General features: G+C 31.3%; 1 protein-coding gene and 1 long non-coding RNA gene across 3 annotated transcripts in view; one reads left to right on the forward strand and one right to left on the reverse strand.

Moving 5' to 3' along the window:
• LOC126851428 (metalloproteinase inhibitor 3) overlaps positions 1-12922 on the forward strand; it is a 154852-nt gene that overhangs the window by 49782 nt on the left and 92148 nt on the right. Inside the window, exons 1-2 of one of the 2 annotated variants that reach the window (XM_050595396.1) lie at positions 3761-4441; positions 4593-4692. The exons of the other annotated variant lie outside the window; for it this stretch is intronic. Coding sequence (XP_050451353.1) covers positions 4623-4692 — 70 coding nt within the window. The 5' untranslated portion in view covers positions 3761-4441; positions 4593-4622. Of the gene's footprint in view, positions 1-3760; positions 4442-4592; positions 4693-12922 lie in introns of those variants that run through there. 2 annotated transcript variants of the gene reach the window in all.
• On the reverse strand, positions 2056-3533 carry LOC126851442 (uncharacterized). Its single transcript, XR_007687669.1, has 4 exons — positions 3431-3533; positions 2883-2975; positions 2653-2776; positions 2056-2570 (listed from the first exon to the last, which is right to left on the reverse strand). It is a non-coding gene; the product is annotated as an uncharacterized LOC126851442 (long non-coding RNA).

Here is a 12922-nt window from a genome sequence, read left to right on the forward strand (position 1 = left end):
CTCGCTCCAAGTTAGAACTGCGCGTTATAGAAACCGAACAATTAACCGTTGCATTCGACTAGCACCCGTCGCATTCTCTACGGTCTGAACAAAACAAGGTGACCACACTCGTAGGTTTGCCAGGGTTCATCTAGACCACATCGTTGCCCCGCCTGCTCCAAATCGCTACATGGGACACTCTAATTCGTTGCAATCAGGAGAACCTTCGCTACTGTTTGCCCACCTTGTTGTACCTCTATTAGTTCCGCGTCAGGAAGCATGCTCACGTGATTTGTATCCACGATCTACGGCTCTATGTCTAATTCAGAAATGCGTGATAAGTTTGCATGAAAAAGAAAATCATTTAATTGTTCTTAAGAAATTCTTTGTGTCTACAAAATTTGCTTGTATTTGATATCAAATAAAAAGCAGAAAATACATAAAAAAAACTTTTTACAAACTTTTCTCTATCTTTCTCAACTTCGTATAAATATTTTAAAAAATTGATTGTTTTTCTAAGTTTATTATTATTTTTTTTTAATTAAACTTATTTTTTAATTATTTTTTTTTAAATTAAACTTATCTATATATCGTGAAGTAAATCAAATAATACAAACTTCTTTAAATAAAATACATTTTGTAGAATTTTAAATTGAAAAAAAGCTTACTCTTTTCATATACATTTAAAAAAAAAATCAATTTTAATAAAAATTTTTTTATAAATACAAATAAAAATGCAAATAAAAAATATATTAAAAATTTTAATTTTTAAATATTTTATACTTTATATTTTTTTACCAACAAAAATACGTAGAGCGTAAATTATTTCAAGAAATTTATTACTTGCAATATGTATACTTTTAAGATATTGCAATATCTATTTTTATTCTCTAATTACGATGGCTCAGAAATTATTTCTGTAAAGTATAAAAAATTTCACTAATGCAACATAATATGATCGATAATCATTTACTTATATATATAAAAATTCTCCCATTAACGTAGTATTATTTCATAAACTTCCATAACGAACTTCTACCAGCATTATTTACTCGCTCGTTGAAGCTTAATGAGTCATTATTACTTCCGATACTTGGTAACAGCGAGTGATATCAAAGAGGCCAAATCGCGAGTCTCACGCCGGAAGATCGTCAAGAAAAGCGCGATCGGCGGAAACTTTAGTCGTTACGCAAGCTCGTCGAACAAAAGAAAGGAACAGCTCTGTGGAAATGCTCAGTCTAAACGAGCACCGCTCGAAAGGCGCAATTGCGCTTGTCAGAACTTATCGAGCATCATGATCTCGTTACTCGTCTCGCTTTACTTCTATCATTAGTTTTTCTTAAAAGAACATCTAAATCATCGATTAGCCATACTCTGATCACAGTTGCATATGTCCGTTTTTCGCAAGTTTTTTTTTTTCTTTTGAGAGAGACAAACCCGTATCAAATCAAATTCACAGCTGACTTATTAATATGTTCTCGCAAAAAAATAGATAAAAAAATTTTAGTGTACATCAAAATATTCCGCATCAAAATTATAAAATTATTATCTAAATAAATAATTATTTCAACATTTATTTCTACATTATACTCTCTCAACTTTGCACTCATAATTCCTTCATTCTTGCGTGACATTAATTTCTTTTCGGTCACAGATGGATAAAAGAAAAACGATTCCACGAAGAAGCAGAGAACTCTCTTCGAGATCTGTGCAATCGAGCATTGGTCCGGAAAATCGACAGTTTCTTTTATTTGCCGACACGAACTTTTAAGATCAAAGAATAGGACTTTAATTAATAAAAGAATAGCAAGCTCGTTGTACAAACATCTCAGCGTTCTCATATATACATATAGGGTGTCATGGATCAATCATTTTAATTTATTTTCGATAATGTTACATGAGCAAAAAAAAAAATTATACATATGTAAATATAATAAAAAAATTTTTAAAGTAATTTTTATTAACTAATTTAAATATTAAACATATTTATATATAAAATAATGTAAAATATATAAGCAAGCAAAATATCTTTGTGGAAATAAAACAACTTTATTTTATTTTTGATTAATTTTGCACAAATAAAACAATAGTATAATAAAATAGGAGTAGAGGGATCTATTTAACGTTTTGCTTAAAGACCAAAAGCTATTCGAGCAAGAAACATTCAAATATTCTCTTAAAGATGAGATGTATTATTGAATTTATGAATTATATATTAATTTTAATCATCATACGGTAAAACACTATTTCATCTGCATATATTTCAAATCTCTTTCTTTCTCACATATTTGATGAGAAGCGATGATTGTTGATTAGGGACACCCTATATATACATGCAAAATAGTAGCGCTTTCAGTCGAGGGATTTTTAGATCTTAGAGACAGAGAAAAAAGAAGGGCACCCGTATAATATCCATGTTATATTTCTTCTTCTTTTTAAAACCTTAGCTAACGCTACGCTATCATATTATAACTATACTATATTATAACGTAACACTTTGTGTTTGTGACGGATTAACAATCGCAAGTTAAATAGTGTCTCGGCAAGACGTGTATATAAACGATACTTTATCAGTAATCAGGATATTAAATCTGCAAGAAAAAGAAGTCATAGATTTTCACAAACGTTGTCTCTTTTAAGATACATAAATATAACTTTCTTAAATTTTCTTACAGAAGTCATATAAAATAATAAAACTATGTTTATTATTTATTTATCTATATTCCTTTTTCCTCTCTCTCTCTCTCTCTCTCTCGCTCCTTCTTTCTTTTTCTTTCTCTTTCTCTGTCTACTCTATCTACAATATGTATTTATTAATTGCTATATATTATTATTATAATATGAGATCATCGGGAATAAATAATGATTCAATCATTCAAGCATAATAAATATAATTAACTCACCACACAAAGACTCTCGTATCGTTTCCGTTGCTAACTGCTCCATCCAAGGCACAATTTCCGTTGCATAATTAAACATACTAACTATCGACACTTCTGAAAAACATATAAATTACATCTACTTGTTAATTAATTATTCACTGAACCTCGTTTAAAACAGCGCGTCGTACCGATTATTAAATATAGTCAAACTTTACAAGATGGCTTGCGAATAATCGAGCGTTCGCGGTTAGCGGTTCAACTAATTATTCAGATAATCGTAGACTGTCCTCCTGTCCAATCGCAATTTAAATCGAAAAGAGCACTCAATACTTATTACGAATCTTTTGATTAATACGCCGTTCAAAAGCACAATTCGACATTCCTGATATATCTATCGACATACGCACTCGGAGAGGAGAGAATAGTTCAACGGTTTTTTTACGTGTGATCTTTTGCGCGTATGCAAATTCACGAGCATTGACGAAGGGAAACGTGGAATGGAACCGACGCAGTCGAGAAAGCGTTACACGAATATATATGAATGTAATACATATAAAAACGGATATAACCTGGCGAAAACGCTGTCACAGAGATATTCCACTATAGATTATATGGCAGAACTATAACAATCGAATCGTCCGAGAAAGCGTAATGTCGTTTGGTATGCGTAATAAAATAAAAGTTGTGTCAATAATGTTTTGATCGCGGTCGATCGTTCGACGCGCCGCGCACTTCGTGTATCTTCGGGTTGACTCGGTCGTCTTCAGTTCCGAATAGTCCCGCGCAAACATGGAGCTCGGCTCGCGTACTTGTCGCGCTCTCTCTCTCTCTCTCTCTCTCTCTCTCTTTCTCGACATGTATATCTCGCGTGTAAATAAACGCTGTAGTAGCGAGATTGTTTCGAAGCAAGTATGTACATTCGAAGTGCGCGGTATAATGTGTACGTGTTATTTCGCATACGAGAAGCGATCAGTGATTGCGTATGTTGTATTATCTCGCGTCGATTCGTGATAGTTTATCGTCGCTTTTCCAAATTCCTCGCATTAACAATAATACACACACACACATACGTACATTTCACTTGGGAACACTCGACACTCACGAGCATCATCTCGAGCATCATGTCCTTGTTTAGAATTGGGTAAACGACAAGGATGAAATGATCCTACGAACAATTACGAATGTCGAGTGGAACGTGGAACGTCGTGACGTCACAAGTAAACACCGACACCGGTGTCTCCGCTACATTACTCTTTCAAGATCAAATCGCGCGTGTAAATATACATTAGAAAAGGATAAGTATCGCGCGTAATATTTCAGATTGAGTGTGAAATACGTTGATGCTTAATTATATAATCATGGTTGGATAATCGCTCGATTACCTGAATTCGTTTTCGATAACGTGTTCGTGATTCGTCGTGAAGGTACCGCTTTATCTTAAAAACTTATCGTTAAAATCTGTAAAATTTGAATAAATGTCGGGAGTGATTTTTGTAATTGTATTCGTATTCATGTGAATAAATTTATTCGAAAAGCATTCAAACATTGCATCAAAGAGGTTATAAGGAATCAGTAATAAGGTGAGTAAATATGTTGTAACAAAAAATTTATGAAATAAATATATAGAAATATACGAGAATATTTCTTGTTGACTATAAATATAAAATTTCTGAAAAAAAGTTTATAATTACATGCATTTAAAAAAATTATATTTATATAAATCTTTTTCAGCTAGAATTAGTTGGACAATTAGATAATTGGATGTTTGGACAATTGGACAGTGGCAATTGGAGTAGAATATCAGAGGCATTAATCGACAATGAGGAAAATGGTAAGTAAATTTACTTCTTTATAATCATATTGTATCAATAAATTATGTACTCTCTTTAATGGGATCAATATATTATCAGATAATAGCAGTGGTTATTTCATTCAATGATATTTTAAAATGTATGCGTCTTATATATTATAATATTACTATATGTATGAGAGATAAATTTATAGCAATATATTTTGTGTTAATAACATATTCGAGTTTGATCAATAGTATGTTTGTTTTTTATTTATAATATCTTAAGAGTAAAAAAGTATAATATATATATAATTCTAAATTTTTGAATATTAATTATATGTGTTTTATACATTTCAGACATCTTGTAAGGACTTCTGAAATATAGCAATTTAAAATAAAAGGCTAGAAATGAACTTTAAAAATTATATCTTGTAAATATGTGTAATTGTTACAAATTTTTTAATGAAATCTTATTATTACAGCATAATTGATGTGATAAGGTGGAAGAGTAAAATATTTTTACTGAAGATTAATGAAATACTTACTGCTTTTGGTGAAATCTATTATCAATACTTTAACATTTTTACTGATTCAATTAAAGAGGGTATCGCATAATACATTTTCATGATTGACTAAAGAATAAAATGTCACTTCTTATTATTGCACAATATATTATTTTTAGCTCTTATAATAGAGACTTATAATGAATGTAAATAGAAATATTTTTATTGAAAATTATTTTGAATTAAAAACTTCACACTTGAGAAAGTATCATGTTTTTTTGTTAAATAGATAATATATATAAAAAATATATTACAAAACTGTTATTTAAAATATATTTATTTACATTTATAATAGAAAATATACAAAATATATGTAATGCCAATTTTGCATTATATCATACTTATAATAAATGAAATATTTTTTAAATAATTGTAAATTATATGAAATTTGTAAAGAAAGAGACACTGAGTTCACGATCGTTAGATTCGAAAGAGTTAAGAATTCAGTTTGCATAGCGATACATTTTCTCACTTTTCTTGAGGCGCTGGGATTCTACTCTATTTTATGTGCATAATAAACAGAATACGAGACGCACGCGAACACACATATATATACACATATAAAGAGTTTGCTCTTTTATACTGGGTGTCTTTGTATACACCGGTCAAATATAGATCATATTTTTGTATGACTCCCGATATAATAGTGGGTCAAGTCGAGTTGCGCAGGTAGAAGAAGATTCTTCCCATTATATGGAGGAGAAGGTTGGGATAAGTAGAGTGCGGACGAAAGAGGTAGAGAAGAGAGGACAGGTCAGAACTCTAATATTCAGAATTTATAACCCGTCGTAACTCAGTCGGTTTCTGCACCAACCACTTTTGCCAACAAATATTGTATTATAAATGTCCATTGCTCATGCTAGTTCCTTCAATCAGCTTTTCAAAATCATTTCACTGTCACGTCACTCTATTATTGTCATCCCTTCTCGCTTTTGTATGTGGCAAATATAAATGAACAAACAAAAATTTAAAAAGAAATTTAATAGTTCTTAATTTTTTTTATGTTCTCTCTCTCTCTCTCTCTCTCTCCCTTTTTCTTCTTTTCTTTCTGATCTTTGTGTAATATAATATTCTATATAAAAATACTTAATGATTTGGCGAAACGACTTTTGGCAGATTGGCTTTGTTTGAAATATTGTTCAACGGAAAAACAAAGTGGTGAAAATTCCGTGTATCAATTTCGAACTTATATATAAGCGGATCGATTCTTTCTCTCTTTTCGCAACCCGCGAGATATTATACACCAATAAATTCGCGTAATCGCATATCTCGGAGCAATCGCGCTACATAGTAGGAGAAGTGCTCTTGGAGAAAAATATAACTCCGCTGGGGATTCCCCGAGGCTCTATACATTCGCCTTTTGCGCTTCCGCCTTCGAGGCCGTGGCTTCCGTTCTTTCCCTCATCCCTCCCTCCCTTCTCTTCCCTATTATCTTCCTCTGCCATATTTTAATGAGTCGGTCGTAAAGTACAGGAAAATTAAAAATTCATATTGGCGAGAATTTAAGAGTCGTCTGCGCATTTTACTCCTTTTGCTTTACTGCGTCTACATTTGCAACATAAACATAAAAATATGGATAATATTATGGATGATAAATGTGAGTAATAGAGTAGACTATATAACTTGGAAACTTGATTGTTTAATATCGCTAATAATCAGACATTCGGTTATTAAACATCGTTTAAAGTATATCAAACCATGCGTTGATCAAAAATCCTTGCATTTATACCGCAATATTCAGCTGTTAAATAATAATTTCCATTAGCAACATACAGTGATATACCATTAAATTTGCAGTAATAATCGTGATGATTTTAATTGATTTATATGGTAGATGTATATGCGAATCATTTTCCCAAGTCGAGGATATTGTAAATTTGCGGATTAATCGAGAGATCATAGATTTAATGATTAGTATTTGAACATGGAAATTAATATAGTAATTAAATAATGCTACATTTTCAAGTAATTTACAAAGAGAGAGAATGAGAGAGAGAGAGAGAGAGAGAGAGAGAGAAAGAAAGAGAGTAAGAGAGAGAAATATCCAATAATAGTTTTTTATGTATTAAAAAATTTATTAACAGGATTTATATTTCTATTTTCCGATACAGTTTTGAGTTAATTTTTTAAATCAAATTTAAAATTAACGTCAAATTATTTCTTGCAGCAGTTTTATTGCGATTGGTTTAATTTAGTTTAATGGTATAGAATCGTAAAAAAACTCATGTTAGATATGTGTGTTAACGGAAATTAACGGGAATATCTCATCATCCTTTTTTTCTCTTTTTCTCTTATACTCGCGTCTTACTGTTTTTTTCGCACTATAACCGGTACCGCGCGATCCGGAAATGCTATACCGGAAGGCTGAACTAGCGCAAGAAGAAATGTACGCAAAGTCTTGGCATGGTCGCGGAGATATTTTTTGCGGTCTACTTTCATGCTTTTGACTTTTGTCGCGGCTTTCCTGTACCATCCACCCCACTTTTCCTTCCGTACTTTTAAACCTTCAGCTTCGGTATATTTTACGCCGGATGATATTTTTTACGCGATGTATGCCAGTTTGTTAACGAAACGCATGACAAATATCTATAAAATAAATACGAAAATATACACAAAATAAATATGCGACCATAGGCATAAATAATTTAGGAATAATTGTGAGGAATCGCGTTGATTACTTTCGAGAAAAATGAGTAAATAAAATCTCGTAAAATTCTACATGTTTGTTGAAAGATAGCGAACTGTACGTACTGTGTACGTAATTATCACAGGATTATGACTTATAAAAGTTAATCCGTTATTTTAACTTCAATCCTTGCGTTATTATAAAATGTGTAAACTATATACAGGATACAGCTAAGATTTCTCGCATCGGGGATGTATAAATAAATATCAATTTAAAATTCTTTCCTTTCTAATTGCTATATACATATATACGTATGTGTTATATATATATATATATATATATATATATATATATATATATATGATGTATACAAAGTTTTCATATTTTTCCGAAATATATTCCGAATTCTATGGTTTGAAACTTTGGTCAGAGAGTTTGCTATTGTTACTGCTTAATTATCAGCGGAGATTAAACCGACTTCGTTCCCCACAATCCTCCCCATCTCTACCGCAGAATCCGGGATTTTGTGCGTCCTTGCCGTAGCAATAACAATAATATTCCTCCGGTCGCTATGCCTTGCTGCGAATGTGACGTATCTGGCACACGTCAGCCTTGTATGCTGTTATTGTTGGTACTTAAGACTTATCACAAAACGGGTGTCTGGAGGAGGATCATCCTCTATTTTCCCGACGCCAGACGGAGGAATAATCGACCACCAAATATATTGCTCTGTTTAATGATTCAGACGCAAAAGTTACATTAGTTTAAATATATTAATATTTAATTAACTATTAATAATAGATATGTAAATGTATAATAATATCATTATATTATAGATCACATATTTCAGTTTAAATTATGCAAAGGGTGTGATATACTAGAAAAAAATATAATAATGATATAATGTTTTCACACTTTATATATTATAGAATTTTTTATTTTGTACAGAAACACAAGCTGTTTCGTAAATAGTAGAAAATGTACAAGAGATGAATAGATTATATGAGTTATATAGTGCAAAAAAGGTATTTTAAGCAAAAAAAGAAACACCTGGTAGTAATTTTAGAAGGTTGTGCCACTGCCAATCAATTTAACTGTACAGTACTTTTCACTAAAAAGTCAGCTAATTAATACATCAATTTTAATTACTACAATAATATTAAATTAGAAATAAAAAAAAACAGATATTTTATAAAATATTTTAATATCTTAAATAATATATATAAAAAAAGAATTATACAAAATATTTCTTTCTATAATTTTATGCATACGAAGTTTTTTTAATTATGTCAAAAATTTGTAATAAAATATAAAAATTAGATATTTAAAGTTAATTAAGGATTTGGTATGTAAATTATAAATCCGATTATGAACGGAATTACCGGAATGACTGTTGGCTTTTGTATGCGGAAATTGGTCGCGTGCGCTTTTTCATGACGGCAAGTTATGATGCCAATATGGTTACAACAGTAACCAGCAATTTTTAAGCCATCAGAGCGTTTTCTCGTTTCGCGGTTATTTTATGGCTCATGTATCTTGACGCACGTGCATCTACTAAAAATACATAGTGTCAGTGGTCCGTTTAATGTGTACAGCTTGCCTCTATCATCAAACCCTCTCTAATTTAGTTACCACATTAACGGAACAGAGTAAATTCCCATGTTTATTTATATATTTGCATTATCCTAAACCAGTATTTCCCAGTAATAAGAAAGTAAGAAATACGTCACACACAGAATTTGATACAAAATTACAAAATTGTAGTTATTCTGCCATTTTTATTTATAATGATGAAATTTAGCAGTCTTTTTTTTTAAATTGATGAAATTGTAAGTTCTAAGAAATGATTTAAAAATATGGGAAAAAATAATAAAGTTGCAAGAACAGAGATTTTAACGATAAAAATATATTCAAAATTTAAATATCTTTTGCATAAATAAACATGTTACATATTTTATTGATTTATGTATATATGTATATATATATCGCAAAAATAGAGAATTCTGAAATATAAATATGAATATTTATATTTAAATAAACGTTATTATATATACTCAAAATTGAGGATACTCAATATATACTCAAAATTGAAGAGTATTTATAATTATAATGCATATACAGAGTTTTGGTAGGTCTTGACTTTTTTTTCTTTGCGTGCTTTATTTGAAAGACTATCTTAAATGAAAGGTTTCTCGAAAAGCGTTTAGGAAGTCGTACTTATTTTGAGGGGACGCATTTGAGAAGAATCCTTTCGAAGTTAATTTTATCTGGTAAGATGTTTAGACAGGGAGAGGATCAAGTTTTAAGAGAAAAGACTGAATTTGGGCGTCAAGCATTTTCCATAAAACTGGTCGTGAAAATTGACGTTGGGGATTTTGTTTTGTTTTTCTAGAAAAGAGGAGCACCTTTTTCTTGAACGAAATTGTTTCGGATAAAGACTCATTCCATTGTCACCAACGAAAATTCAGTAATGAGCGATCAGTTTGGTTCTCCTAGGAAATATCGTCTGTGTCACATTTATAACTCGATATTCTGCAATATTGTAATACACTCAGTTATACAATATCACTTTTATGACTAACGTTAACTAGGATAAAGTTATCACCTATAATTACAATTTCTATCACCATTTTTTCCAGTGGTATTATTTTGTTTAACGGGAAACATGATATTTTCCGGCAGGCCAACAATAAATGAGTTGCGATAAAGAACGGCTCTCGTTCGACGAAGAGAATGTTCATTAAATAGTACTTTTATTCCATTGGCCGATGCATTGGCAGAGATATAAGTGCATTTTGCATTGAAGCGCACGCACAGAGAGGAAAAAAGAGAGAGAAAGAGAATATCTTCCACACGATTTGCATGCAAGCTACGTGTCGGCGATACGTCCGATAGATAGCTCACGTACTTCTCCGAGAGACAGTCAATTAACTCGAAAATTACGAAAAAATGCAAAGAGTAGAAAAAAGGGGGCGGTCGTGTTGTCGTTTCATCCGAAATCACCTGGAGGATCCGAAAAACTGGGAGCGGAGAGATAGAAAGACAGTATAAGCACGGTGCGTAAGCTGTCATTATAAAGCCATTTAGTGTGCACCGGTCGGCGTAAAAATGCCTGCGTCAAATCGTATCCCCAGTATTCATGAGATCTCGGCTAATGTATGCGGATTATTTGAATAAGACGGCGAGATGCGGCAGCGCGATGCTCCCTGTTGTACTCAAAAACGCCAGTTAAAAGGCGGTCGGGTCTTGGAAGAAAGGATATGATTTTGCCTTAATGTTGAATGTACGATGAATACAATGTTTTTCAAAATAAATCTTTAGCATTAAATTATTTTATATGGCAAAGGAAAATTTATTTTTCGAGAAATAATGGTTTGCAAGCAAAAACTATCCTCACAAATAAATTGCTAATAATTAATTAATTAAATTATATACTGCTGTATTTATCACCATAATTGCCAATCACTGATATTTTAAAATGGAAAGAAATATTAAATTTTATAATTGTTTACTATTTAAATTATTTAAGCAAAATGTGTACATATATATATATATATGTGTGAGTGTGTAATTATCATAAAGCGGCTATGTCGAGTCTGGCAGTAACATGAAGAGGTTAAAGACCTCGCTCTTTATTTTTCCCTCTTTAAAATGACTATTAGAAGAATGCTCGTCCCGCGGCGTCGCAAGTGTTGAGCCGCATGCTTCTCTTGGCTCTATATTTAACCGTGCGCTTTAATTTCGCATTTAGGACCGCTGGCTAACTGTAATTATAAACTTTATGCCGCTGCCGAGTCCTCGACCGCAGCTTTTCGCCGTGAACTAGACCCTATGTTTGAACCGTCGCTATAGATGTTTAAGCATCTTATTTTAATATTTGGTCGACATATGTGCGCGTGAAATAATTTAATAGCTACAATTTGTAAATAAATAAAATTTTGTGAAGAATATGAATATATTTAATAGAAATTATTTTATTTTTTTTTAAATAAAAGAAAGTAATTCCTCTTACTCTTATTTATATTCAAGAATTTTATAGAGGAGATGAAATTTTTTTTATATTAAAAATTAGAAAAATTTGTGAATCATTATATCTGATCTATTTGATATCCAATTTTTTATACCACTATTTACTCTTTGATGTGAAGGTTTGCAGTATTGAATGTCACGAATTTTTTTGTGACGTTATATGTATACCATTCTAAAATTACAAAGCAATATTTTTTAAATCAAATTTTCCAATTATTTGCCGTTTTACTAAATTTCCACTAAATCATCGATCTCTGGGAAGTAATCTAATTTATGATTTTATGATATAAAAAATTCTATGATATAAAAAAAATTGATAATAAATGATTTATAAAAGAATGCATAGCATAGTTTTTTCAAAAACAAATTATTTTAACATGATATTTACATCGATTAATTAAGCAACACAACTTTGTTTTGTAAAAATATTGCATATAAATTCCCAGTTCTCCAAATATATGTAATACACACATTACACACATATACACATGTCGTATCATATCAAATATATTAACTTAATATTTTCCACCATGGTTGCAAAGCTGAGTGCAAGTTACAGTACTCTCGTCAGTGATATGTATCTTCTGTTTCTAGCAGGATTGCGCCATAGATTATACTTAGGACATTACAAATACGTGACTCGTCTACGTATTGTCAACATGTGATATGTACACGGACTTCTTCTCACATAAACCACGAAAATTGCATAAGCTACGTGAATACTATGAAAAAGAATACAAATCTTTCCTTATTTGACTACTTATTGAAGTACAATTTGCATTTAATTTATTCATCATATCTGTCAGTTGGCTGTCATTTTTATTTGTCAGCTTCATCATATATACTGCTCACTCTTATCTTAAATTCGTCTTCTTTACTTAAATAGAAACTACTTACGATTCGCTAGAGGAACGCCAAACGTCAAAGATTTAAAATGCGATCGGCGCTTGCTCGTAAATTTCCCAACGGAACGGAAACGGGGAGGAGTGGACAGAATAAAGTGGACAGAGCACTCCGCGAGCATCGATAGTCCGTTACCTCGAATATCGAT

This window comes from Cataglyphis hispanica, chromosome 8 (genome assembly GCF_021464435.1).
Source record: "Cataglyphis hispanica isolate Lineage 1 chromosome 8, ULB_Chis1_1.0, whole genome shotgun sequence".
In the NCBI taxonomy this organism is placed as follows: Eukaryota; Metazoa; Arthropoda; class Insecta; order Hymenoptera; family Formicidae; genus Cataglyphis; species Cataglyphis hispanica.